Source organism: Nilaparvata lugens, chromosome 5 (assembly GCF_014356525.2).
Source record: "Nilaparvata lugens isolate BPH chromosome 5, ASM1435652v1, whole genome shotgun sequence".
Taxonomy (NCBI): Eukaryota; Metazoa; Arthropoda; class Insecta; order Hemiptera; family Delphacidae; genus Nilaparvata; species Nilaparvata lugens.
In genome coordinates this window covers 65,612,668-65,639,429 of record NC_052508.1, presented here as the reverse complement: position 1 = coordinate 65,639,429, position 26,762 = coordinate 65,612,668, and the positions used below count along the sequence as shown (strand labels likewise).

The 26,762-nt window shown below is 34.5% G+C and overlaps 2 protein-coding genes across 8 annotated transcripts; one reads left to right on the top strand and one right to left on the bottom strand.

Annotated features, from left to right (window-relative positions):
• Nucleotides 1–623: 623 nt before the first annotated feature.
• Nucleotides 624–15,629, bottom strand: LOC111043651 (galectin-8). Of its 4 annotated transcripts, none has more exons than XM_039429064.1 (6): nucleotides 14,849–15,629; nucleotides 10,110–10,317; nucleotides 8,556–8,777; nucleotides 5,432–5,520; nucleotides 1,127–1,489; nucleotides 624–777 (listed from the first exon to the last, which is right to left on the bottom strand). In XM_039429064.1, exons 1-5 carry the CDS (start codon nucleotides 14,920–14,922, stop codon nucleotides 1,147–1,149), a joined length of 936 nt encoding a protein of 311 aa, XP_039284998.1. In that variant the 5' UTR covers nucleotides 14,923–15,629; the 3' UTR covers nucleotides 624–777; nucleotides 1,127–1,146. The 4 variants fall into 4 exon arrangements, 3 of the variants coding, with proteins under 3 accessions (XP_039284998.1, XP_039284999.1, XP_039285000.1); XR_005571426.1 differs by having other exon boundaries at nucleotides 645–777; nucleotides 1,047–1,489; nucleotides 14,849–15,628; XM_039429065.1 differs by having other exon boundaries at nucleotides 726–1,489; nucleotides 14,849–15,144; nucleotides 15,425–15,628.
• Nucleotides 15,616–26,506, top strand: LOC111043652 (serine/threonine-protein phosphatase CPPED1). 4 transcript variants are annotated; one of them, XM_022328657.2, is made up of 5 exons: nucleotides 15,616–15,826; nucleotides 17,832–18,182; nucleotides 22,049–22,187; nucleotides 23,857–24,146; nucleotides 26,156–26,506. In XM_022328657.2, exons 2-5 carry the CDS (start codon nucleotides 17,906–17,908, stop codon nucleotides 26,350–26,352), a joined length of 903 nt encoding a protein of 300 aa, XP_022184349.2. In that variant the 5' UTR covers nucleotides 15,616–15,826; nucleotides 17,832–17,905; the 3' UTR covers nucleotides 26,353–26,506. The 4 variants fall into 4 exon arrangements, with proteins under 4 accessions (XP_022184349.2, XP_039285004.1, XP_039285002.1 ...); XM_039429070.1 differs by lacking the exon at nucleotides 15,616–15,826 and adding an exon at nucleotides 15,940–16,179; XM_039429068.1 differs by lacking the exon at nucleotides 15,616–15,826 and adding an exon at nucleotides 15,952–16,036.
• Nucleotides 26,507–26,762: the final 256 nt, after the last annotated feature.

Here is a 26,762-nt window from a genome sequence, read left to right as displayed (position 1 = left end):
AGCGCCCAAGGTTTAAATTTTTGGGACAAAACATTTCAAATTTGGTAAGAGATATATCCATGAGGATAAATTCTTCATGGTATTATTGATTGAATAAAATTTCTCTGAAAATATCATTTTTTGAGAAAGTTATTCAATTTACAAAAAATGAACAAAAATAAATTTTAGTTGAGAAATCGTTGTCCATTTTCAGTAAATTGAATAACTTTCTCAAAAATTGCTATTTTCAATTTTTTTGTTTTTTTTTACAATCAACAATACCATGAAGAATTTATCCTCTAAATCTCATGGATTTATCTCTTACCGAATTTGAAATGTTCTGTCCCAAAAATTTAAACTTTAGGCGTTCATATCTCAAAAATTAATGATTGGAAAAAAATGTTTTCCTGAGAAAACTCTTTCATTCTGATAGCTTGATAATATAAACCACTTCACTTTAGGCGTTCATATCTGAAAAAGTAATGATTGGAAAAAAATGTTTTCCTGAGAAAACTCTTTCTTTCTGATAGCTTGATAATATAAACCACTTCACTTTAGGCGTTCATATCTCAAAAAGTAATGATTGGAAAAAATTTTTCCTGAGAAAATTTTTTCATTTTGATAGCTTGATAATATACAAATTGAAAAACTTTAAAGAATATCACCAGTAGAAAGTTTATTTTTAGTCTTTGTACAGCCTTAAGATGCTGGTGTTGACACTAGTGCTAATATCAGCTGTTATTGGAATGTAACCGACTGAAAAAATATCTCGCCAACAATTAAGATGCTGGTGTTGACCTTAGACCATTTATAGAATAGACACGCTGGGAAGCCTAACCTCTGAAGCCAACATCTAACTGCCAAATCCGCCCACCTTGACGTCACAACCAAGCTAACAACAATGCATTGAATATCAACAATGTAAGTTAAACCCCACAAACACCTACACAACAAACTTTTGTGACGTCAAGGTGGGCGGATTTGGCAGTTAGATGTTGGCTTCATCGACTTTCAGTATGAATATACAATGGGCCGTGTCTAATCTATAACTGGTCTAAGGTGTTGACACTAGTGCTAATTTCAGCTGTTATTGCAATGTAACCGACTGAAAAAATATGTCTCCAACAATTAAGATACTGGTGTTGACACTAGTGCTAATATCAGCTGTTATTGCAATGTAACTGACTGAACAAATATGTCGCCAACAATTAAGATGGTGTTGACGCGACTGTAGTCGGCGCGATGCGTGAAGGCCATGATAGTGTTTCCGTTGTTGGAGAGCAGGAAGGCCTCGTCCTGGCACTTGATGGTGAGCCGGAAGTGTTGACCGGCGAAGAAGTAGGAGTCGCGACTTGCAAACTGCTCACTGCCCCACTCGTCACTGATCCACGAGTTGCTCAGAATGGTGCAGCAGCCTCGGTTCGGCTTCTCGCGGAAGCGTGCATTAACGTGCAGATTGATCACTGGATGCGGACAGTTCAGTTTGCCCCGCTGAAGATTCACGTAAAACCTGCCAATGCAAATAATACAGTGATACGACCCAAATGCATTGTGGGAATGTTAATTCTCCAAATATAATCCTATTATATTAAGCGAGCAATTTCTCTCTCTCTCTCTCTCTCTCTCTATATATATATATATATATATATATATATCTATATATATTTATTTATTAATGTATTTGGGTATTTGGTTATTTGGGTATGTATTTATGTCCAACGAATATCGAAAACGGCTCTAACGATTTTCACGAAATTTGGAACATAGTAGGTTTATAACATAAAAATTCGATTGCACTAGGTCTCATCCCTGGGAAAACTCGCTGAAGGACATGAAAAGGATAATAATTATTCATCCTTGGAAAAACAGCTGAGACTTTCGTTGTCTATCGGTAATGGAAGATGCAAGTGCGTGTGTGGGACTGAGGCAGAATTATTTTCAGCTGTTGAACTATTGCAATCAATCAGCTTATCTCACAAGAAATATTATCTGGCAAGAAATTTTTATCCACTTGATCAAAATATTTGATTTGTTGACATGACCAACGATATGATTTTATTAAATATCCATTATTTTTTCATTTATATTAACAAAATTGTAGATGCTTTATTCATAGTATATCATTCTAAATTAAAGTATATAAAAATTTTCAAAGTTAATTATTATTTTACAGTTTTATGTGATTTCTGTTTTCAAATGTTTGGACTGAAAATTCAGTTATTCTGATTTACCTGAATTCAAGTGTATGGAACATAACCTACTTTTTGGACTATGGTGTGTAAATCAAAATTCGGGGAAAAACAGTTTTAGGCTGTGTCTGTTTGTCCTTCCCCAATCATTTTAAAGAATTGCGTTCTGTTCATCAATTAAATAAATATAAACTAGTAGTTCTGTGAACAGTAGACCTCACGCAGTATTCTCATCCACAAGTACCTGATTTTTATTCTAATATTGGCTCCTTTTTCCTTTTATATTATCCTTGAAATGCAAAATTTCCAAAAACCTTTTATATACGTCGACGCGCAATTAAAAAAGAAACATACCTGTCAAATTTCATGAAAATCTATTACCGCGTTTCGCCGTAAATGCGCAAAATATAAACATTTAAACATTAAGAGAAATGCCAAACACGGTTTCTGATGCTGGCAGCAGCTTTCTGTTTGTCAAGTTTTCACTGAATCAAGTATCAAGTTTGTCAAGTTTTCGGTTCATCAAGTTTTCAGTAGGTACGTAAATAATTCAGTTTGTCAAGTTTTCAGTAGTCCAATTTAATATTTCGTTAGGTTTTCATTACAACATAATATTAGTTAATTTACAATTCACAAGTTTGTATTCACGCCTTAAGCACACCGGTATGAATAGCATGATGGCGACTGTTTCAACTGTATAAGACTGCAAACCTGCATCACTTAAGTCCGTGAGATATCACTTTCAACATGAAGAAGAGAAACCAATTTCTCCTTCCACAGTTTGTAGCATAGACAGAGATGGTCATCCTGCGCACATTTGGATGCGCCGTGTCATTTCACTTTACGTTCTTGTGATGAACACATCTCCATAATCACACACCCCAATATACCTGCTAACCAGCAAACAATTTTGGAACAATGCCAGGCAATGGAGGGGAAACACGTTAGAATGCTGCTAGATAGTGTGAGTGATTATTTGAGGATAGAGAATCGGACCTCTCAGTCTTTGAGAAAGAGCCATGTTAAAAGTAATATTTCACGGACTTTAATTAATGTCACTAACATTCCGGATTTCGCCGTAACTTGACCTTAGTAGCTGACCAGCTGGCCTTTTTCACCTGAAGCTGGGACATCAAATTCAAGGCCAACGCACACATCAATAGACAGACATACGGAGAAAAAATTGAACGTCTGCATGTAGACGTGAAAAGACAGAAGGACAACCTACAAAATTCGAGCAACATTCGAACACCTAAGGAGGGACTGTTCATGATCGTTCTCAAGAATTTGAAAATATAAAAATAAATGCCTCAGATTGTTAAACGGGTTGACGAATTTAGAAAAAATCGACATGATTTTGTTCACCTTAAAATAGAGGTGATTTATGTTTGAGAAATAGAACACCCAAAAAAACAAAACGTAAAAGCTGAAATACCAATCATCGCATTTCTAATTGTTCAACAAAATATTTATTCATTTAAAAAGCAGTTAATTTTTTCTTATTCTTTTTGTGTAGTTGAGAAGTTGATATTGTGGTAATTATTCATATTAAATAAAAAGACTAAGAAATTGTCAAAAACCACAGATTTTATTGAAAGTTAGAAAGACCGGTTTCGGTTGTTACACCATTTTATCTCTGATAAACTCTGATATCAGTTAATATTTTTATTCAACTTAGAGTTTAATAGTTATTTTAGTATTTATATCAAGTTGTTAAAGGTTAATGACTTGATAATATTTTTATGAATGTGTACTTGCCTTACGCTAATAGTTAATAGAAAAGAGATTGCTGACGGCTCCTGCTATTTATATATTGGATTTAGCAATCTTCGTTTTTAAAAATAGACGAATGTATGAGGAGAACCAGGTGAGTCATCCCCATAATACACGATTTAGAAGTTTTGTTTACCCACATCACAGACTAAGCCTGCTGGAGAGTGGCCCGTTTTATATGGGAATGAAAATATTTAATTCAATCCCATCTCACATAAGAGAAATTGATGGCTTGAAGGAGTTCAAAAAAACACGCAGGGAATTCCTTATTGTATTGTGTCCGTACAGGTTAGCAGACTTCATTGTTGAATAATGTTTGATTGATGTATGTTATGTGGGATCTGTTATGTTGAAATATGAGGGATGGTAGATATTAGATTACTTTGACGTGTCATATACTGCGGGATCGTTGCTCCCTTAATGCAGTTTAATAATTGTGACGAACAAGAAAAGTAAAGTAAAGTAAAGATAGTGTAATAATAAAACTCTAGTTGGACAGTTATGATAGTAAACGAGGCATGTCAGTCGAATCGTACTCATCACTGGTATTTAGAGTAAGACAGTCCAAGCTGTCCTATTCCTTCTAGTCGATATTCCTTCTATAGAATAACAATCTAATCATATTAATCAGTAGCACAGTATACATACAGTATGGAAACTCGGCTAGTACCCTGGCGCAAAAATCCGCCATCTTGTTAGGAAGTTCCGCATTGTAATAGTATTAATGGGAGGTTCGGATCACTTTACTGATCCGGATCAATTGATCTCGTTCACTGCCGCGAGCCAATCAGAAGACCAGGATTGGAACTTCCTAAGGTCACGTGACGTGTCATGTCAGTCGAATCGTACTCATCACTGGTATTTAGAGCAAGACAAGATTTGTTGACTAGTATTTGTGTCATGTAAAAAGCATTAGTTTGATTGACAGTTTCCATTCTGTACCTATTCTGTGTCAGTAGTCCAAGACTCAACTCACACTACCTCGAATCAAATCGTACGACTTCAGTCGAGGATACTCCAGTTTCTAGACCTTACGACTATTTTTCTCATTGTAACTACTTCAGTACCATGCTACTCCATTTATAACCTCACACTATTAAAAATATGAGATCCAATTCGTCACTTCAGCGCATGTAACACATTTTATAATAATCATTATGAATATATTGTCACATCTAATTCTTATTATTGTCTTTATCTAAAATGATAAATCATAACTTTCATAAAACATAACCTCACTTTCATTAAAAATGCACGGTACTATGCAACTCAAGTCGAGGCTCGACCAACATGTCGAGTCAACGCTCGACTCAGTCTCACAGTCGTGAGGTCGCGGGGACTAGAATCGACTGGTCTGAGTGTCACCATTTGAAAACACATGCTGCGTCGCGAAGAGACTAGAGTCGCAGTCTCTTCTCGACTTGAGTCGCGTAAGTGTGAGTTGAATCTAAATATAGTATTCAGATATAAATTAGAAAAATTCAACTCACGAATGTGGAAGGAGTTTCACTCTGCCAATGATTTCGATTTCAGTTCCGGCACTAATTTTATTATCTAATGATATAACCAGAGGAGTGACCTGAAACAAATATTTCAGAATTAATATAAAACAAGACTAAATAGTATTATTGTTGATATCATAGATAGCATTTTAAGTAGTCTATTTTACTACTGTAATATTATTTTGTGTCATGAACAGTTTGATGGCTATACAGGTCACTGTACTGTATTGTTCAATTATTAAACAATAATTTTATTTCAAATTATTTTGTAAATGTGCTTTAGTAATTTACACTTAATTACATTTAAATTTCACATTCATGAACAAGATAAAAATAAAATACTACATCGTGGCCAGCCGCGATGGATCGGATATGCCAGAAATCATATTCAAAATGTAATGCCACAAGATTATCTTTCCATTAAAAACAATTATGTCAATCAAATAATCCATTGTTGTTTTATTGCAATTTAAAAATCTATACCTATAAAAAACACCCGTTAGTTACCAACTTATAAAATTCTGATGAGATTTACTTACTGATCAACATTTCTGAAAAATTATTGTATAGATTACTAAAAAAAGATGGAATATAGCTTCCTCACAGGTTTAAGGTGTTCACTAATAAATATTTTGGTAATATTTCAACTTATTTGGTTCAAGGGTGGTTTTCAAGGATTTGAAGTTCAGCTTCTAGCGGAAGCTAATCTCTCAAGATAATCTTGTAATATTTTTGTGATATGAATATCAATACCAAAACAGTTAAAACTATAATCTAGGGTAGGTAGTGCACCTTTTTAATACAGAATCCTATTACTTGAATAGTGTATGTAATTTAGTGGTTTAGCGGTTTTGTGTTTTGTTTCAGTTTTTTATATGTTTGGACTTTTTAACATCAAAATGAACTTTATTCCGAAGTGAAAAGTTTAAATTTAGAGTATTGTGCTCACTATAACCTTAGTGTCCGGTTTCCCATTAGGGAACTTTGGAATATTATATACGGCGAGGTGGAACTACCATTGGGTCTCCCCACCATTCAAAGCCATACGCTAATAATAATAATAATAATAATAATAATAATAATAATGTAATTTAGTCTATAGTGAGGTCCTCGTTATAATGGCAGTGTTTGATTAGCAATGGTATTGCTATCCTTGTCTATCATTCAACAAAGCGGATAGCGCTATCTCTTTCTCGATTTGCCCTGTTGCCAGATCGTCTTTTAACAATGTAGAATTAATAATTAGTTAACAAAATATTTTATCTTAATTATGAAAATTCATTATGAAATTATTGAAAAATATAATTTTTTGCTTAATAAAATATAATTGATAGTTTCAAACAAGAATGAACCGTTAATATTACATCAATATCCTCTATCAGCTTCCGTCTATAGAAGGCATTGACAAGACAGAAGTTCGGCAACGTTGTTCTTCTTTCTTTCTCCACTGCCATTATAACGTGGACCTCACTATAGGATGACGACGGCACGCCAATTCTAACTTCAAGTAATATAATATTATTACTAGTGTCATTAATAATAGTCTTGAAAGATATTCTTTATTATCATATGCCGTACTGAGTGTTATCGAATTTCTCAACATAAAACATTAATTTCCTATCAACAGAGTAAGATAAACAATCATTCTCCTGCATGATAGTTACGGCAATAATATCAACTGATGTAATTTATCTCTCACAATGGTCATAAAACCTATACATTATTTACTCTCATTGTTAGAATCGCCTTATCAGATTCTTTTTAATCATACGAAACCAATATGCAACATTTTTCATGTGGGTAATAAATTTATAACTGTCACTTTTTATGTGCCTTAATTTTCTGAGAGCTCATGGGTTTGATAACTTGTACAGCATTATACATAAGAGACTATAGTGAGATCCACGTTATAATGGCAGTGGAGAAAGATACGAGAAGAAGGTTGCCGATCCTCTGTCCAGTCAATGCCTTCTATAGACGGTAGCTGATACAGGTTTATTGATGTGATATTAATTGTTCATTCTCGTTCAAAATATTCAATTATAATTTTATTAACCACGAAATTATATTTTTCAATAATTTTAAAATGAATTTTCATTACTAAAATGAAATCAAATCAAATCAAATCAAATCATTTATTTCGCCATTTAAAAAAAACAATCACAAACAAAGAGCAAATCAAATATGATGAACAATAAATTTAAACAAAATACAAGTGTTAACCTAAAAATAAGAAAATCATAATACAAAATCATAAATATCTCTTTACGTATGTATATATAATTTACGTATTATATATGGCATCACCAGCAAAAGAATAAACTTTGCCCGCTGGTGACCGTTGCAAATCGAAAATAGTATAATAATATTAAAAAAAACCTCATCATTGAGTCATTTCTGAGAATGAAGAAAAGAGAAAAGTAAATAAATTATAAGGGATACAATAAATTTTAATTTAAATAAGGTTCTCTATTGAAGTGAAATATTTTGTTTATTAATTCTAAATTGTTAACGGACGATCTGGCAGCAGATCAAAGCGAGAGAGAGATCGCGATATCCGCTTTGTTGAATGATAGACAATGGTAGGAATATCATTGCTAATCAAACACTGCCATTATAACGTGGATCTAACTATAGACTAAATTACATACACATCGGCTTCTATTTAAGTAACTTATCTTAATAAGCGGGTTTGTTTAATAAACTGTAGAAGCATAATATGTGCACTATTGAACTTATCTATTATTGAGTAACGATATCTGCAGTCATTTTTCTTACATAACAAGCTGAATTTACTTATTATTAATTCTACATTGTTAACGGACGATCTGGCAACAGATCAAAGCGAGAAAGAGATCGCGATATCCGCTTTGTTGAATGATAGACAAGGATAGCAATACCACTGCTAATTAAACACTGCCATTATAACGTGGACCTCACTATAGACTAAATTACATACACATCGGCTTCTATTTAAGTAACTCATCTGAATAAACGGGTTTGTTTAATAAACAGTAGAAGCATAATATGATTGTGCACTATTGAGCTTATCTATTATTGAATAACGATATCTGCAGTCATTTTTCTTACATAACAAGCTGAGTTTACTTACACAGTCCAATGGATCTGAGCTGAGCGATTTGGTTCTGCAGTTGGAAATTGACAAGAAATGTGATTTTGGCAGTAGAGTATTCGACAATTCAGATGGGTAAATTTTGCTCGAAACGCACACTATTTTTTGTAATGTTAAATTTCCAAAAATCTCAATTCTGTTCAGATCGAATAGGGGATATCGATATGAGAAGGCACAGTAATGTAAGCCGTTCACAGCAACCTGCAATGCAATCAATAGATGGTTATTATTTTTCTATTGAAATATAGTTATATTATTGGAATAGTATATTGAATGAAAAGATAAATACTGTTAACATGAAATCATAATTATATATGAATAGAAACTAGGCCTAGGCTTATATTAGTTTCTTGAAAGTGAATGATGAGCCTATAAAATTACAAACCTTTAAAAATAATAAGCTAGCTGAACCATCAATATTCAACCGTCTCAACCTTTCATAATTTTATATTTTATTTCTTTATCATTTCTACAAATATCGGGAGAGAGAAACTAAGTATACTCCTTGTACTATTTCTCTCCCCAAATTTAGATAACATTTTAAAAGTCCCAAATAGGGTTATGATTCCAGTCTTCTAAAATTTACGAGTAGTCCATTTTTACTCAAAAACAAAGAAAACTGAAAATTTTTAATTTTGACGGATGAAAAACTGGATAAAACGCACAAAAATTACACTCGAATGACCATTAATTGAAAAATGTTTAAATTTTGATAGAAGAATTATAGAATATCATATCTAATGGAATAGTTAGGTTGAACATTGAATTGTATTCCGATTTAAATAAAAAATAATGTTATCTACGAAATTAGATTCCCAAAAAAAACGTTAATTCCAATTACTTTGATCACTATAAATCTGCACCTGCAGAAAAAGCGAAAAAATAAAATAAAGAGAAAAGATAGTATATAAAGTATGTTAAAATGAAAATAAAGTTTGTTAGGAATTCGATAAACAAATTGATTGATTAACTATAAAAGAGTTTCTCAGGTCTGCAGCAACTCCTCCATGCGTACAGGGAAGATTCCCTTGCATGAGAGTATTTTTGTCAAAAGAACATAATTTGTATAATATTCATAATTGTATTATTAATTATTATTAGTTTAGACTTTGGATGATTGAGTATTATTTTGTATACGTTGTTTTTTGGCAATAAAGTTTATTATTATATAGGCCTAGAACTCTATATTTTTTGATTGGGTATAACATTTTTTAAACTGTTTGACTAGAGCTTAATTTCTATTGAATCTGTTTGATTTATATTAAATTTTCAAAAATATTCCTTCCAGGTTTCCATTTGAAGAATTATCAAGACAATTCCCTACAACCTATGCTACTAGCTACTATAGAATTAAGTATCCTGGAATATTTTGACTGAAGTCAACTTTTTTAATGGGTAATTTTTGATCGAAATCAGTGTAGCCTACAAATAAATAATCTGGGCACAAGAAAAATGTAAGAAATTGTGAATGCTGAATTTTTAAAAGCTGGTGATTAACTTACAAAGAAGAGTTTATAGATAAAAATATAATACCATGAATTCATTATGAGTTGCGAAAATTTCTACGCAGAATTTGTCTCCTCTTGAAAACGGAAATCGGCAGTAAGACTGAGCTTCTTCGATACCCCATTTTCCATCAATCTTGGAGTTCCTTGCAATATACTGTTGATCGAATCTTGGATTAAAGTGGAAGCCAATGTCCAATTGTTTTGAGATGATCCGGCATATATTCACCGTGAAACTGCAAAATAAAGCAACAAATAGTTATTAGTCATGCGCCCAGTATAAAAATATACAATATAAATGAATCACTCAGTACGTCAAAAAGTTTGTTATAAGTTTCAAAAACGTGATTGTCTCTACTTTGATGAACAAAGTGATCGTTTAGAATCGACACCATTATATGACATAAGTATAGTATATCTGAACAATACAACTAAAGATAGATAAATCGACACCATTATATGACATGAGTAGGCCTATCTTTGGGATAAAAATATATCTGAACAATACTAAAGATAGATAAATCGACACCATTATATGACCTGAGTAGGCCTATCTTTATGATAAAAATATATCTTAACAATACTAAAGATAGATAATTATGACTAATTTCAAGTTTCTCTTGTTGTACAAATAATCCATAAATCTTGCAATCATTTCATTACATCTTCATTCATTTATTGACAATAATTTATTACAAAATTCTTGATGAACCAGCAGGCATTTGCCCAAAACTGGTTCTATCCCTAATTTAAAATAATATAAGCAGTCTAGTATTATATTTCGTATATTATATTATTTATATCCATGTGATAACGTTGGTAGCCTTTTTAATGTATCGGTTTCTACATTAAACTCTTGGCGCAACAAATCCGGCCTTGTTGGCATTGGTGGAAGGTGAATAAAGGTCTTCAATGTTGTTTTCCATCACGAAATGCTTATTATTAAATCACATTTTGATATGAGAAAAAACGACTAGCAGTCAGATATTTTACAATAAATGAATTAATCACTCAATGTGACAAAGAGATCTTTCGGCAGGTCCACCGATCTTCTTGGTTGTCAACCAAGTAAATAAAGGTATTACATATTACCTTGATAGCGTCTTTAAACTACAAAAAGACAGTTTGATGGAGTAAGAGATGCATTCATGATAAATACAGCTGTGTTTCACAAATGCTTCTTAAAAACCCATGTTATATTTAATATGATGATGTCGACAAGCATTTCATCTATAATCTTTTAAAAATTAAATAAATAAAGCGAAAACATAATTTGAGGAGATCAATTGGAGAATATGCTGAGGCCCGCTTGCAATAATGGGGTACAGTAACATGAAAAGCGTTATTAACATTGAATGTTACTCTCTTTGAGATAGATGAATACATGAATTTAATCCTATAGTAGTGCGAATGAGGTTTAAAGATAGGGTTTGGATAATAATGTTCAATCAACTAGGGTACGATACAAGGCAAGGTGAAAACATCTCTACGCGCCACATCTATACTCTGTGCAAAATAACTTCTGACTTGGGATGGACATGCACAGCAGAGAAGGCATACAGCGGCAGGGATGTTGCCGTTGTGTACCGGCCAGAGTTCTCTAATTTCCAGTGAGTGTTCAAGCGCTCATGTTAAACTTGGGAAGCTTTCTCTCTGCAATCACAGACTCGACTGACTCTAATCGGCAAATTGACAACTGCGCTTCCATCGATGACTCTATCCATCACTGTAATTGGCTGATCTCCCTCAATTTCTCTGCGCCGTAAATTCCTCCAAGTCTGAAGTAATTCTGTACGGAGTATAAGCCAGTGAGCGGCCGGCCTTGCAATCAAAGGCGCCAACCAAGAAATACCAATCAACTACAGGCAAGAAGACAAACACAGCTGTTATTATTGAGAATATAGCATGCAGAATCAGATGCGTTTATTGCTGTATAAAGAGAAACAAAATAGAATATTATTTTTCTTAAAAAATATCTTGTTTTATATAAATGGCAAGGCTTTGAACAAACCTGAAGGCATCTGAGTGTTGATAGGAAATGACATTGGGTAATACGGCACGGCAGAACATCCGAAAGGATCTCTCTGCCGATAAAAGCCATAAGAATAAATAAATATATAAATAGTGAGTTCTTTATGTTGGACTCCACGCTGGTGAGTTCATATTTCTGAATTTTTTGTTGTGACTAGCTATTATTAGTTTTCTATTTATTCTTATTTTTTCATTTATCCTTGCTGCTTTTGTGATCACATTATGAACCTAAAATACTAAATAAATAAATATGAAGAATTATTCAAATCAGGTTAAAATGTTATGATTAAAACGTACGTTCACTCTGTTCAGCCTGAACCACGGTCTAGCTTCACAGGTCAGCATAATTGCTGGAGGAAGCCAGCTTGAGGCTCAGAATCTAACAGGATGTGCATGAACGAGGCTAAGACACAACATTTTCTGTGCACCTTGAAGCGTAGTCCACTTTCCTTTGGTGAGCCCGAAGTTAAACTTCTTGGATTTATGGTGGAAGCCTCCCTGTCATGGGATCAACATGTGGATATGGTCTGTAATCGACTCTCCAAGGTAATCTACCTGATGCAGAAGTTGAGAAACATTGTCACAGAATAGATACAGAATGGAAACTGTCAATCAAACGCCTATCTAACCAATGCTTTTTACATGGCACAAATACTAGACACGTTATCATGACAAGGAACAGTGTAGGCCCCAGCACCGATCCCTGAGGAACACCAAAAGTCACCGGAAGTGTCCGGGAGTCCGCACCACTGAGGGAGACAAGCTGCTTTCTAACAAGATGGCGGATTTTTGCGCCAGGGTACTAGCCAAGTTTCCATACTGTATGTATACTGTGACATTGTACCTAAAAGTTATCTGGTTACTGCATATCATGCCCTTTTCCATAGTCACGTCAATTATGGAATTGTAAACTGGGGTCACACAAGCAGTTGTGAGAGGATTCTCCTTCTTCAAAAAAGTAGTGCGCATCGTAATGTCATCTCTACCTCTGGAACATTGCCGGCCACTTTTTGTAAGTTTGAGGATTCTTAGTGTCTTCATCCAATACTTACTCAGTATCTTGACACTCCTGAAGGGTCGGATTCATACGCTGCAAGCAAGTGGTCAATTCCATGATCACAGCAGGAGGCGAAATGGCATTAACCTTTCTTACTCAAGACTGACTGAATCACATAGCAGTTATCCTATTTGCACACTGAAGATATTCAATAGACTTCCCCAGTGTATTTGTGAATTGGAAGAAAATTCATTCAGGAAAGTACTGCGAGATAAACTGATTAGCCTCCCAACCTACTCTACTTTGTGGGTCAAGTGGAAGAGGGGAATTTTGTCTCAACTACGCCCACATCACTTTTATTGTAAAGTGTAAAAATTTTAAAATGAATAAAAGATATTGTAAAAATGAATAAAAGTCACTTATCTATCTATCTATCTACTCATTAGGTGATGAGGAGATCACAAGAGTTTTATTTGGCATGCCATCTTCAGTGTTTATAACTTATTTTTTTAATGACGAAATCTATCCAGCACAATCTGATCAAGGATTGATGGAGAATATTGAATAGGTGTTTATCTTCCTTATTCGGAGTTGTCTGCAATAATTATTTATTTTATAACGTGTGGCTACAAATTTAAAAGAGGTAGCTATTTTTATGTGAAGTTCAGCTTTTGAAATCTTTAAAAACAATAACAAAAATGTGTTTTTATCATATCTTCTAAATAGGTATTGCACGGTTTGGATGTTTTAAGAAATACGGAATAATTCCAGTCCTCATTAGCCGCCACGGCAAGGGTAACTTCATAGTTGGCCTAATATTGAAATATTAGGGTAACTTCATAGTTGGCCTAATATTGAAATATCAAAACAGGGAATACATCGATACAGCCTATTAACCTTCCGGCAGTCGCGCTGTTGTAAAAAGTACAACAGTGTCAGGTTTATTGCTGCACAAAACTATTGAATGGGGTGGTGTCAGTGAATGAGTCACCTATGCATTCCAAAACTTTCCCCCCATCACTCCACTGAGTTGCAGTATCAACCGAGCAATGGTCTTTAGGTGCCATTTAGTCGTGACAGTGCATAAGTCGCACTGTGCATAAGATAGGGAAATACTGTATACGGGGACTGTAAACGAACCTATAGCACATAATTGATGGCTTTGCTAGATGTACCTTATTGGCCTATGAAGTAATCATCCAAATGTTCATAGGCGTGAAATAATCCAAGAAGATGAAAAAAGTAATTATACAATTAATTAATATGTTTTGACAGTATACAGAGTACCGTACATAACACTTTGAAAATTGGATGTTGTACAAAATACAACACGCGACTGCTCGTGTGATTAAGTAGGGCGCGACTACCGGAGTGTTAATGATATCGTCAATATATTTCTATACTGATTAAATTGGGTTAGGCTACATGAAAAAAGAATCATTCATCAACAAATGAACTTTTGAAGTATTCACCTTTTTAAGCTACATGCCAATTCAAAGTCTGACCAGTCTATATTATTACCGGTAATCAAATTAAAGTAAAAGTGTCAATGTCAACTTAAACATCTAACTGGCGAGTTATAAAAATGTATACCTTATCTGTAGTTTTATCGACAAAAATTATTTATTACACAACTTTTCTACATTTCTTAGACAAAAAAGGGTTTAGAAATGTTAAAAGTAAATAATAAGTTAATTGAAAAGATTATTACATAATCAAAAACTAACAGAGTGACTTACCGGATTATGCACAACCCATTCATCTTTTTCTCGCTTTTCAGTGTTGTTATCGGAAGCAGTACTTTCATTACCATCAAAAATTAATGTTTGTTTGTCAATATCTTCAGTAGACAAGTCTTCGCCGTACATTTTTAATTTGCTACGTTTTACATTGCTACTAGCTTCACATCCACAATAAAAATGAGGCGCTCGATCATCCTCATTGCCGCCACAGCAACACTTACATAAGTTCCAACGCGCAGACATTCTGCACATGATAAACAAAAGTGCAACTTATTCAAATGTATTCTGAAAACCTGTTTCAAGTTTGGACATTTTATTAATTTTTTGGGACAATACTCAAGCTTGAAAGAAAAATAAGATTGATTCTCAGTTCTAGGAACTAATTAATAAAACAGTTTAGATAAAGGATTGATAAGTTTTATAAAATACGGTAATTGAAAAGTTCAATTTCATAAAATTTGTTTCAAAAGCAATTTTCAAACGCTAATATTGATTCGTGATATCATTCAAGCCTGTATCATATGTCAATAAGGAAATGTGAAAGTTTATGTTTACGTAGGAAAGACAAATTACCGAACAGTTTCTAACCCAAATCTGTTTTTAGTGAACGCGGGATGCACAAAGACAAACTATTAATAAATCATGATAATGTGATAAGATATGCTAGATGATAACGCATCGATGTATCACACCCTTTTTTAATCCCCACCAATTGAGTTTCTGAAATATAACATCAAAAGTTACTACAACCTCACTAAACGTAATCGAAAGTCGAAGCACTCCACTGTCACTTCAAATAACAACAAACAGGCATTTCATGTCTGTTTCTCAGCTGGTTGTAGCAATCAGCTGATAGCAGCAGAAAGAAAGAAGAGAGATGGGTGTTGGCCGGATGACCGCCAACATTTCAATTTTTTCTTGACATTTCAGATTTAATAAAATGTTATGGAAATAAACAATCAATCCAAATTTATGGTAAGACGAATTCATTTCATATCTTGGCATAATTTTTTTAGTTTATATCATCTGTTGTCTGTTGTTAAAAAGTCAATAGGTATAATAGGTATACACTTATCTGGTGTTGATTACTGTGTTATATTTTTCTTGGTTATGGCCAATTATTGAGTACTAGGCCTACTCTATTTATTATGATTATCTTTAACTTTTCTTTTCTAACAACTTTTGGTACTTTTTTCTATTATCACACCATCAGCAAAATTTGCTACACTTGATACGAACTTTGACAACTTGGCAGACACACACACACCTGTGGCTTGCCTGATTGCAAAACTTGTTTAGTGGAAGAGCCTTTGAAGGCTAAAGTCCAGGTCTAATGCCATTATATGTGTACATTTTTGATTGGAATCGATTAAGTATGTTACTTTGATCACAAAAAAATATATGGCGGCCACGCCGGCCACTCATAAATTAAAAAAAAATAGTTTTACTAACCTTACTTTGTTGAAGACTACACACTTCTAGACCTACAATAACGCCGGTTAGGAATCAAGTTGAGTTATGTCTATTTGTGTTTCAATGGTAAAAGAGTAGGTTAGGGGGTTAAGTGTTTGGTTTGAGATTGAAATAATTATGCTGGAAAGGGGTTAGAGACCAGGTTGAGGAATGTTTATTAATGTTTCAAAGGTAAAGGGTAGGTTAGGGTTTTGCTTTTAAATGGCATTAGTATGCTGGAAGGGGTTAGGGACTATCAATAAGAACTGTATTGACTATCAATAGTTTAAAAATCAACATGGCTGACTCATTGTTGGTTAAATGCATGCAAAATTGTGCTGCTTTGTCCTTCATTTATTTTGGAAACAGTAGTGACTGCCGTTTAATTTTTGGGATCAAAAAACATAAAAAAATTTTGATGACAGGAATAATGGCACAGGACCTCGAGTTACGCCCATTTGATAATAATTATTATTAGAAACTTGGTGCCGGTTAAATTTTAACCGTGATTCTACGTGAACCAATCAGAGAAGCCGTCTTATCAAAAAGGCCTCTGATTGGTTCTCATGAATTTAATCACGGCTAAAATTTAACCAGCCTTTGTGCAACCAGGCATTACCTATTTAAAAAAAATATATTCCAAAAGAGGGTGAGTTGTGTGGGAGGCGTTGCATCTGATGGAACAAGTTCCCATAATTGTTTGCCCTAAAAGCTGTAATTATTGCCGTCAAGAGACTCTCTTCTTGTAGTCACCTAGTGTTCTAAACTCTAGAATCTAAAACATGCCTTCATGACAAACATAGACATATTGCAGAAATCCTGGCAGCCACATTTTGGCTGCTGGTTGGATGCCGAGTCCGACGACCACGCTGTTAGGTCTTGGGCAGGCGGCAGTGGCAGGTGACGGAGTGAGCGATTGCCTGTGTGACCTGGTTGTTGCCTGGCTGGCTGCCTAGTCTAAAAGTGGTTCAATGTATTTATTGTAAAAAGCTTTGAAATTTCATCTTCCCATTGCTATGAAAATTATTATTTATTAATTTTGAATGAGAAATAGGCCTAAACTCATTATTATAAAACGATTGGTAACGAAAAATCAGGCGTAGCTCTTAAGCTCAACTCACACTTACGCGACTCAGGTCGAGAAGAGACTCGACTCTAGTCGAGAGCATGTGTTTCCAAATGGTGACACTTAGATCAGACGATTCTAGTCTCCGCGACTGTCACCATTTGAAAATACATGCTCTCGACTAGAGTCGAGTCTCTTCTCAACCTGAGTTGCGTAAGTGCGAGTTGAGCCTTACCATTTCATTCTCGAATTTTTATTGAAAGAAAGGATTTGGTTCTTATATCAAGTTACGATATAGCTGAATTTTAACAAAAGCCAGTAAAATATGTATACACTAATAAGGCACAGCTAACTTATATAGTTCTAGATTAGTAGTTGACAGATAAGAACAACATTATTTTGCCTTTTGTCAGAAGTCATAAAACATTCATGACTCTGAAGCTTTGCTTTATCTTTTCTCAGATTGTGGCATGAATGTCATCGTCTGATGAGTGGAGAAAATTCAGTATTATAGATCTCCATGAAAAAAGTGCACAATGAGTTCGGATCGAATCAAATGGAAAATCAATACCAAAGATCACAAGTTAGTTCACTTCGATGAAGATTCCGAAAAAACATGGAAGGGGCCTTTCCATTTCATCCAAGGCGCAGATTCGCAATTTGGTTTGATTGATAGATACATTTTGAAACTCCCCAATCCTAAATGGGAGAAAGAAATTGCACTTTGCGAAGAAGCTGTCAGGAAAGTTAATGCAATTCGACCAAAACCAAAGTTCTTCGTCATTTGCGGAGATTTGTGTGATGCTGTACCAGGTATTTATTGTTCCATTTACTAATTTTTTTGTAGGCCAGCATCCTTTGTTTACTATTAAAACACCAAGATGTAGTTAGTCAACTCTCAAATTGTGTTTGGTACATCTCAAAAATGTTACCACACTAAACACAATGTCAGAAATCTTGTTACCATTGACCAAAATACAATATTTTAAAATCTGTGAGAGTATATTTCAAAAAACTATTGTTTTCTAGTGAGGTAAGTTGACATCATAATTACCTTTAGAATATTACTACAGTGAATTTAAAACATTAGAGCAATGGTCGCCAAACTGATGAGCCTGTGAGCTAGAATAGCATTTATAAATCATCTTCTAGTGAGCTACCAACGAATATTAGACTGAAGAAAGTAAGGTACGCACAATGAAATTTTCTCACTTTTATTGTCTATAAAGATACTTTTCTAGTAATATTGAAATCTACTTATATCATAGCAAAAAGTATAACAAAAGTTAAAATGTACATTTCAATGAGAGCAGTGGAACTCTTTTTGGTCATCAAGTATTTTCTTGATGTTTGGAGTGTATACGTTGTAGCCGCCATTCTGATGCAGTTGTGATCGATTTTTTATGAATTTCATACTTGAAAAAAATGCTTCACACAAGTAGGTAGAGCTGAACATAGCTTTCAACCTGAATGCAACTTGAATAATATTTGAAAACTTTTCTTTGGAGACTTGAGGCCAAATATTGATTGCCAACCCAAGCATTTCTGTCAGCTACCAAAAACTACCCCACGAGCTACCGGTAGCTTGCGATCGACTGTTTGGCGACCACTACATTAGAGGATACCAAAATCATATTTTGCCAAGAAAATTTGTGATACAAATTGGCGGACGTTCGTTCACATAAACAAAAACATGGCAAATTCTTAATGATTTCCTCTTCCAAGTTGTGATTCCATTGTGTTTTAATCATGTCCTTTTATATAAGAGATTCTCTGTGCCGGTTGCACAAAAGCCGAGAGATTGGTTAAGCGAGATAATGTGAGATTAGCGGTATGCAGAATCATGAAGCACGGCTCCACCAACACAACAACGTCGAGACAATCTAGCTGCTAGACAACGGAGGATTGGTGCGGAGGCTCAAAAGGAGGAAGCCATTTGAATTTATTAGTGTAGTGAAAGTGGTTTCAAGTGAAAAAGCAGAGCAGTGATTGAGTGTAACAATCATGACTATGTAAACGGAGGGGGTTTGTTTCTTCTCTTCTATATTTTTGCTAAAGTTTACTGCTATCAATTCATCTACCGGTATTTGAATCCTTGATTGATTGGGAGCTTTTAGTGGATTCGTTCATTCAAATGCACAGATTATCAACATTGTCACATATTCTAGCAAACATAGTAACTACGAGCCAGGAACTTCAATGAAAAATACTTTTTAAAATTCAACCTCAGGTTTATTGAACTCATTGACGAATCAATAGAAATCATGTCAAATTTTCAAACAGAGTTACTCAGAAAAAGAAGGAATATTCAATTTCAATCTATACATTTTGGGAACCTGCTAACTTGCTGCAACTAAATTCGGGCCTCGGTCATTCTATGTACTAAATTTCAAGTTAAATAAAAACAACAGTTTGGCACTCACCATTTCAACAATTTCAAATTTTACTTTTGAGACCACTTAATCCAAAACTCAATAAACTCAGACGTAATGAAACTCAATACACTCAACTTAAATTCACGCACACAACTAACCTTTTAATTTTACATCTACTGATTCTATCAATTTTAGATTACTATACAAACTACAACAAAAGTACTGATAATGAAAAACTTTTCAATTTGTCCCTCTGGATGGGCAACAGACCCATTCAGAGGACCGAGGTTCACGCAACGTTACATGATTTTCCGTTCACGTTTCTATACTAACTGTGGCCCTTTCACTGAAAATTGTTCCCCCACCACGAGCGTTGAGCATAACTTCCAGTGGAAAAGCCAAAGCTGCAAAAAGGTCAATGCTGGTACAACCTTCAAATACAGTGGCTTTTTCGACATGAAATTGAAACTGCATTTGAAAAATGCACGAAAATTGCTTTAGTTTTGACTACTAAGCAACAAGTTAGCAAATTCAAACAAGGCAGAGTCAATTCTCACACTAAAAACGCAGGGTTCAACATACAGTTAGAATCAAAGTTCATTTCAGTTCAAAAACCTGAAAAATAATATAAGATACACAAAAACAACTACAATAATACCCACTCAATATTCACACTATTACAACTAGATAGCAATAGTATGTTGAAAAAAAACTTAATTAGGGACTAAAAACAATACTAGATGATAATAATATTCATTATTTATTGTGATATGACTTTTGTGGATGGTAGAGGCCACAAGATATAACATGAACCTCAACTCCTCAAGCGGTGAAAGAGTGGCTGGCGTGGTAGGGGGATGATTGGTTCTCGTGTTGACCACGATTAAAATTTAACCGGCTTTTGTGCAACCGGCACAGAAAATCCGTCTTTTTAAAATCCTTCTCTGATTGGTTATCGTAAAATTAATCACGATTAAAATTTAACCAGCTTTTGTGCAACCGGCACAGAGAATCTCTGATATAGAAGGATGATTAAAACACTATTATGGTGGATAATACAGGCTCGAGATATAACATGAACCTTCGACTTTCACCACATGGGGATCAACTCTCACCTGCGCACAGGATTTTCCTTGTAGGTGTATTGGATTCTAATATTTTTGCTGAATTTTTTGTGTATATTTTTTGTTTTGAAGAACCAATAAAGAATTTTTGATTGATTGAAACTCTTATTTTTTTAGGGTGGGGGTAGAGTTTGATCAGTTTGTTCCCGGCAAACGGTACTTTCTTTTCGAACAGACTGTACACTGGCCATGTGCATGCAAAGTGAGAGAGGAAGATGTGTGAGAGAGACATTCCAACCCCTACATCCTTACCAAGCCAGCCACTCTTTCATCGTTTGAGTGGTTGAGGCTCATGTTACATCTCGTGGCCTCTACCAACCACAAAAGTCATATCACCAAATCACAATAAAAAAATATTATTATTATCATCTTAGTATTGTTTCTGAGGTCCACGTTATAATGGCAGTGTTTGATTAGCAATGGTATTGCTATCCTTGTCTATCATTCAACAAAGCGGATAGTACTATCTCTTTCTCGCTTTGCTCTGTTGCCAGATCGTCATTTAACAATGTAGAATTAATAATTAACAAAATATTTCATCTTAATTATGAAAATTCATTATCAAATTATTGAAAAATATAATGTCTTGCTTAATAAAATATGATTGATTATTTTAAATTCAAAGCTGATCATTATTTGACAATTTCAAGTGATTAGTGAGTGTTATTTTGTTATTCTATTTGGTTTGTATATAATCTAAATTATATATTTTTTTTCAAATGTTTGAACAGAAAATTGAACCTGAATTCAAGTGTATGGAACATAACCTACTTTCTGGACTATTTATAGTGTATAAATCAAAATTATTAGGGAAAGAAACAGTTTTGGGCTGTGCCTGTTAGTACTTCCCCGATCATTTTAAAGAATTGTGTTCGGTTTATCAAAAGTCAATAAATAAATAACGAGCAAAGCTCGGTGCCCCGATATTGATTATTTTAAACGAGAATGAACCGTTAATATTACATCAATAAACCTGTAACAGCTACCGTGTATAGAAGGCATTGACAAGACAGAGGATCGGCAACGTTTTTCTCCTATCTTTCTCCACTGCCATTATAACGTGGACCTCACTTTAGTCCCTTATTAAATTAGTGATAACACTATTGTTCACTTTCAATATTTTGTATATTCTATGAAAATGTATATTCAATGATAAATTAATTTCTATTAAAATTTTCAGTTGTTAGTCCAGAGCTGAGAAAACAACAAGAAGAGACCTTTGCCGAGATTTTTAGTAAAGTGGACAAGGAAATACCAGTTGTCTGCGTTTGTGGAAATCATGACTGCGGTGATCAGCCAACCGTACAAAGTGTGAATCAGTGAGTCTTCTTCAGTTTATTTGTATCAATAGAATTATTGACCTGATGCACACTGATCTCAGTTTGCTCCAATGGAAACAATGAGAAATTGTTTTAGCTTTAGATAATCACCGTCTATATAAAAAATATAGACTACTAGCAGGTAACCCGTGCTCCGCAAGGGTCTATTTTAAAACTTGACAAACTGAAAACTTGACCGAGTGGAATCTTGAAGAGATTGAAGTAGGCCTAGAATCTCGTACGTGTATGAGACAGTTCTTTCCTATATTATAGTATTTATAAAGTGTTCTTCAACTTGGTACTAACATAAAAATCTGGTGTGGCGCACTCACACAACTTTCCTTGCCGTTATGAAAATTGATCACTGACGCTAGTGTTCCCGCGCATCTCAAGTCTACTATTCGAATATTTGAGCCAGCTGGTGACAGGGCAATAACGCTGGAGACACACATGAGGTCTGCTATCTCTTCATAGTGAATGATTTAATAGAATCAACAATAATTTGCAATTGAATAATCACATTTTCTCGAATTTAAAGCTTATTTTCAATTTTAGGTGAAAATGTTACTGAACATTAATTGTAGAGATTTTCATGCTCAATCTACTCCAATCTACTCAATCTACTTGATTTTTTTTGTTTCAATTGTATCTGAAGCCTGATAATTGGGAATCTATCTGCATTGATGGGGCGGAGCTCCTGAAATTTTTACAGATCTGGGACTTGTGGCAGTTGATAGAGCTTATCGATGACTATTTTAGGTATGAATTTGATCAAAATCGTTGGAGCCGTTTCCGAGAAAATCACGAAAAACCCTGTTTTTGACAACATTTTCGCCATTTTAGCCGCCATCTTGAATTGCATTTGATCGAAATTGTTCGTGTCGGATCCTTATAGTGAAAGGACCTTGAGTTCCAAATTTCAAGTCATTCCGTTAATTGGGAGATGAGATATCGTGTACACAGACGCACATACACTCATACACACACACACACACATACAGACCAATACCCAAAAACCAGTTTTTTGGACTCAGGGGACCTTGAAACGTATAGAAATTTAGAAATTGGGGTACCTTAATTTTTTTCGGAAAGCAATACTTTCCTTACCTATGGTAATAGGGCAAGGAAAGTAATAAAGTGACCGAACTCAAATCTTGTTTAGAAACCATCCTCAACTTAACGCCAACCTGACAAAATTGGACTGGTTATTAATTTAGTTGCCAATTTTAACCATCTGTTTCGAAGAAGTAGTCTTTCTAGATTATAGTTCTATATAACATAAATGGTATGTACATTTCAATTATGGTTATATTCATGTCCCATCAATGAAATTTGAACATTAATTCTGAAAAATCTAGAAGAAAAATTGAAATTTGGGCTTCGAGGAGCACGAGATTGATATTTTTAGAATATGTGCAAAATTTGGAGATCCTGTTTTTCCGGTAGGCAATCCACAAGTTGACATGTTTTGATGCGAACAAACACAACCCTACTCTCTCTTATTATGTGGAATATACAACAATAATGAACAAGGGGTTGTATTCCGGAGTTGCTCTTGAGGAAGTAAAGCCTCATAACATGTAATTGAGTAAATAGTATGACACTCCTATCAAACAAATTAAAATGCCTATCAAACACTATGAAATAAATTTGTTTCATCATATTTCAGATACAGAAACTCATTTGGAGATGACTATTTTTCGTTTTGGGTTGGAGGAGTACTATTTATTGTGATCAATTCGCAATATTATGCAGACGGTTCTCTTGTCGAACAACTGGTTGCCGAGCAAGAGCTTTGGATTGACGAGCAACTCGCTTTGTCCAAGAATTCCAAGCATGGCGCAATCCTGTTCCAGCATATTCCTTGGTTTTTGGACGATGTAGAAGCCAAAGACTTGGGCTATTTCGCTATACCATACGATACCCGCAAAAGAATGCTCGATAAATTGGTTGCTGGAGGTGATTTATTTTTTGTATTTTCATATTAATTCCATCTCTCTATTTGATTTTATCATAATAGTATTTTATTTAGAAATTAAGATCCTAATGTTTAATTTATTCTCCACCACAGTCGACTGACTGAATAATTGTCAGATTAATGCTTCATCCAAAAATGGTGACCTGGGGTGAGAAAACCATGATCAACTGATCATACAAGGTGCGCCAGAGAAACTTACTTATTTGAAAGGTCAATACAAACAAAAGTATTTTAGTTATTGTTTTAATCTTTTTTCATATGAGAATACAATATCCCATTTTTTCCATGCAGTCTTGAAAATAACATTAATGGTGACCCCTATAGCGCATACACTGATGAACTCGATTTTTGAAATTTGTATCCACTCGTTGCAGTATATCAATATTTATTGATTGATCGTTGCAGTATATCAAATATTTATTGTATTTTCATATTAATTTCGTCTCTCTATTTGATTTTATCATAATAGTATTTATTTAGAAATTAAGATCCTAATGTTTAATTTATTCCCCACCACAGTCGACTGACTGAATAATTGTCAGATTAATGCTTCACCCAAAAATGGTGCCCTGGGGGGAGCAAACCATGATCAACTGATCATACAAAGTGCGCCAGAGAAACTTACTTATTTGAAAGGTCAATACAAACAAAAGTACTTTAGTTATTGTTTTAATATGAGAATACAATATCCCATTTTTTCCATGCAGTCTTGAAAATGACATCAATGGTGACCCCTATAGCGCATACACTGATGAACTCGATTTTTGAAATTTGTATCCACTCGTTGCAGTATATCAATCGGTATGTTGGCAATGGCGTCGCGAATGTTATTCTTGAGGTGTACTATGGTCCGTGGTCGATCGACATAAACCAGGTATTTCAAATAACCCCAAAAAGTTTAGCATTGAGGAAACGCATGTGGAAATGAGTCTCGTCACTGAAAAAAATGACCGCGCCTCTTCAGGCAGGTTGTCAATCAGCATATTACATGCATTTTGACGGGTAGCCTAGCAAAATCGCGTTCTTGTGACAAACAACAGCCAATTTATAGTGATGAAATTGAAGGTCTTCATGGAAAATTCGTCAAACATTGGAGTCAGAAATTGTCATAGCAGCTGCGTGTTTGCGAGCCGAACGCCGGGGAGAACGCACAACTGACTGCCTCACTCTTTCGATATTTCCTGGAGTTATGATGGTTCGTTGAAGTCCATTTCTGGGTTTAGCGACACTTCCACACTCCCGAAATAAGTTAACCCACGACAGAATCGAATTACGGCCAGGAAGGAGTCTGTGAATCAAAACCAGGAATTTCAAATCAAGCGCGGAAGGCACATTGCATAGCAACAACAAGTGATCGACCATTAGAAAAGAAGCTCTCAACTGCGAAGGCCCGCTGCTCTCTAGACCAGAGCATGATGGCTACTTACTTAAGGAAGGATAAATTTGGGAACTTCCCGTTGCGCCCCATCCTGCCACTCTACTCGACTGAATTTGTTCATATAAGTAAGTTTCTCTGGCGCACCTTGTACAACGTGGAATATATATCGTACTATTTTTCTTTTGTCGTAGATAATTTTCCTTTGAATATATTCACAAATATGAACTTTGACACATACGAATCTCTTGCTGTTATTATTAATAATTGATATTTACACTGTACATATATCAATATGTGTTGACTGTACTGAAAGATACAATTGACTCTATCACTGCCCATAAGATAACGTCTCAAAGATTGTTTAAATAGAAATTCAAAGATTATTTCAATATACATAATAGAATTAGTCTACTCAAACATCAAGGGAATTCAGCCAATGCTCACTAATCAAAGCATGAATACATGAAAAATTTTCAAGTGTATATTGGAAGAATTTATTGTAGTTATTTTGCTCTGATGTCTATGCTTTAGAAGGGAATTAAGTTTAAGCATGATATAACATTTTGAATTTCCAGTTTTGGTCATTAACCACTCTATTTTTTACCTCTGCAGGTGTCAAGTACGTATTTTGTGGCCATTACCACCGCAATTCAGGAGGCATGTACAACGGACTTGAAGTTATTGTGACATCAGCAATTGGAGGACAATTGGGAACTGATAAATCTGGATTTAGAATTGTCAAAGTGAACGAAGAACAAGTGAGCCATAGATATTATGGCCTAGAAGAAGTACCGAAGGATGTACAATAAACTTTCTTACAAACATTTGAAACAACATACATAAAGAGTTTTAGTCAAATAAATATGAATAAATGAATATAATATATTGCCCGCTTCCCGAGTGAATGATGAATCTAATCTATTTCAAATTTTGTCGACAATTCATTTTCTTAAGTAAACCCTTCAGTAAAATTATGTACCCTTCAGTATCCATATTTCAAAGTTTCAATTGACTGATTGAATTTTGTGATATTTATGCCTTCCTGAAAACATAGGATTCAACGATTTGAATCAATACAATGATAACTGAAGTGAAATGTTTCCAGTAATGGTAGTGCTATTTTTCGGAATGCAAAGTGTCAGAGGTGAGTAGGTGCATACTCTTGAAGACTTTTGATACCCGAAATTCCAATAGAAGAGAAACTTGATACTATTTTACA

Excerpts from the sequence above, each read along its gene's own strand:
- LOC111043651 (XM_039429064.1), bottom strand. The coding sequence starts at position 14,922 with ATGGTAATGAAAGTACTGCTTCCGATAACAACACTGAAAAGCGAGAAA. Across the intron at positions 8,778-10,109 it reads CAACTCATAATGAATTCATG|GTTGCTGTGAACGGCTTACA; the intron begins GTATTATATTTT and ends ATTGCATTGCAG. Across the intron at positions 5,521-8,555 it reads GCTCAGATCCATTGGACTGT|GTCACTCCTCTGGTTATATC; the intron begins GTAAGTAAACTC and ends TATTTGTTTCAG.
- LOC111043652 (XM_022328657.2), top strand. The coding sequence starts at position 17,906 with ATGAGTTCGGATCGAATCAAATGGAAAATCAATACCAAAGATCACAAG. Across the intron at positions 18,183-22,048 it reads TTTGTGTGATGCTGTACCAG|TTGTTAGTCCAGAGCTGAGA; the intron begins GTATTTATTGTT and ends TAAAATTTTCAG. Across the intron at positions 24,147-26,155 it reads CGATAAATTGGTTGCTGGAG|GTGTCAAGTACGTATTTTGT; the intron begins GTGATTTATTTT and ends TTACCTCTGCAG.